The following is a 2,406-nucleotide window of genomic DNA, read 5'->3' as shown; positions in this document are numbered from 1 at the left end:
GGGGGGGATTTTGTGTCTTTTTTTTTTCTCTCCTTTTTTTCTCAGTTGGGTGAATTTTTGCAGTCGGTATTTGTTGCAAGGCGGGAAAATGAGATGCACGGAGCCGAGGCTGGTTTATTATTCCTGCATTTCAGCCACTGCCAGAGCCCCCTCGGAGGAGGGGGGCAGCCCAAAAGGATGGGCTGGGGGCTGGGGCACGGGGGGGAGGCAGGGAAATCATCCATCCCTTTTCCTGCTGCCTGCTGGGAGGCACTGAGCGGTGGGAGCTGGTGGAGAGGCAGCGGGGAATGAAAAAGCCTGCAGAGTTTGGGCGCACAGGGCTGGCGCGTTGGGCAATGCCTCCAGCTGCCATGCCCAATTTGCTCCCCCCCTTCCCAAAACCCATCAGCACTGAAGCACCAGCGGCCGCCACGGCTCCTGGTGATTTTGGTGGGACTCTGCCGGCCACAGCAGGGTGGGTTTCACCTGCCCCCCACACCACCCCCCTCAAAAAAGGGCGTGCACCTGGGGATCCTGCATTTGCAGTCCCTTCCCAAAGGAAAAGTAACTTTTGGGTGCAGTCAGTGGAGAGTCCAGCTCTGTCGCTGTCCCCAGGGCTGGATCCTGCCGGCATCACCTTGTCCCCATGCCACCGTGATGCAGCTGGATCCTTCCACCTGCCGGAAAGCCCCGGCTCACACAGCCGCGGCGCTGCTCACCCTCGGCCCTTGGTGGGACTGAGCAGAGGCAGGAGCTGCTTCCCGCAGGCAGGGTGGGGGCTGGAGGCTGGCGAGGGCCAGGCAGGGCCTGGGGGCCACCACCTTGGCACGTCGCTCCACAGCGGGATGGGCACGCTCAGCACCTGGGGTTGGCCAAGCCTTGAGCAAGGACAGGCTTTGATGGATGTAACGTGACAGGGGGAGCGGATCTCGGATGGCTGGAAGGGCTCCTGGGCGGCATCAATCCAGCCGTAATGAAAAGTCGTTATGGATTGAAATGCCAACGACAGGGAAGCGACTCCCTCTTGTCGATAGGAAGCCACCGGTGCGGTGCCGGGCAAAGGAAGGTGGTGGAAGGCTTGGCCAAGGTGTGGACCATGGGGATGGAGTGGGTGGCCTTCACGCAAGCTGTGGTGGTGCTCCAAGGTTGGACTTGAGGATGAGCACCAGTCTGAAGGATGCTGGTGTGGGTCCGCACAGGTCACCTGCTCCATCGCCCACCAACAGCCGGGTGTGCCTCCCTGCCTTGGAGCTCAAATGGAGGAAGCATCCCTGCCCCGAAGGCTTCTCCCATGGGACAGCAGAGTCAGAGACCTGGTCCAGCGCTAGGAGGGCTTTAGTGGGATTTGTCCATCATTTGTCACCAAGGAGGGTGCCAGAGGCACCTTACCTGAGGGTGTACAGATGTCATACCCTGGCCACTGTGTTGGGGAGCCACCAGCACCCCAAGCGTGGCACCCAGCAGGTTGCAGGGGCCTGGCAGGGCGAGGAGCTGGCAGGAGCTCCCAACGGCCCCGAGATGTGGCAGGATCAGAGCTGGGATGCAGCTGATAACACAGTGGGCTGGCTTTTGTCCTGATGCACAGCAGGACGGACGGTGCCAGCACCCATCCTGCACAGGCACCCACTTGTAGGTGCACAAACGTGGGGGGCACGTGCTTGTGCCCAGGGGTATCTTTGCCCCGCGCCGGGCTGACGGCCATGCTTGCTGACAGGTGCAGCCCGTGGCCTGCGAGAACAGTGAGGACAGGAGCATCACCCGTGTGGACGAGGGGCTGGAGGACTTCTTTGCCAAGAGGCTCATACCAGAGGAGCTGCTGTAAGCCCAGGGGGGTGCCCGGGGTCCCCTGTACACACCCAGCCCCAGGATTTCATCTCCCCTGCAAGTGCTGCTGGTCTCAGTGCCAGAGGGATGCTGGGGGCACCCAGCTTGGGCATCGCCAAGGGCAAGGCTGGTGGGAGAGGGCTGGGATGTGGCTACAGGTTGCAGGATGCGGCCAGCACCCTGTTCCCATGAGCCTGGGGAGGGGCTGTGGGGCCTGCCCTATAGCAGGGAGTCAATGGGGCAGCATCCATAGGGTCCCACACTGGGACCAGCTGCCCTTGCTGGGACAGCATCATCTCAGGGAGGGTGTCTGGGGTCTGTATCCATCTTGGGGGGGGGGATTGATTCCTAACCCCTCGGCACCCCAGAGCTCACCTTTCCCAATGCTTCATCTCTCCCCAGCCCCACGGCTCCGGAGACCTGCCCAGGATCAGCCCCTCTGGCCCCCTCCAGCTCCCGCACCCTCAAGAAGAAAATCGGGAATTTTTTTGCCTTCAAGAAACCCAAATCCAGCCGGGGCTCGAGGTGTGAGAAAGAGCCCGAGGGCGGCCCCACCGCCCCCAGGAGCAGGCGCTCGATGCTCAGTGACATTTTACGGGCCCC

At 62.0% G+C, this 2,406-nt stretch overlaps 1 protein-coding gene across 1 annotated transcript in view; it reads left to right on the top strand.

Annotated features, from left to right (window-relative positions):
• Window positions 1-2,406, top strand: part of CARMIL2 (capping protein regulator and myosin 1 linker 2) — a 27,320-nt gene that overhangs the window by 22,137 nt on the left and 2,777 nt on the right. The window contains 2 exon segments of the mRNA XM_035898809.1: window positions 1,694-1,797; window positions 2,206-2,406. The exon segment at window positions 2,206-2,406 is cut by the window's right edge and continues 196 nt beyond it. Coding sequence (XP_035754702.1) covers window positions 1,694-1,797; window positions 2,206-2,406 — 305 coding nt within the window.

Source organism: Egretta garzetta, unplaced genomic scaffold (genome assembly GCF_000687185.1).
Source record: "Egretta garzetta isolate BGI_Z169 unplaced genomic scaffold, ASM68718v1 scaffold27, whole genome shotgun sequence".
Classification (NCBI taxonomy): Eukaryota; Metazoa; Chordata; class Aves; order Pelecaniformes; family Ardeidae; genus Egretta; species Egretta garzetta.
Note: the sequence above shows the minus strand (reverse complement) of the source record. Positions and strands in the feature narration are given on the sequence as shown.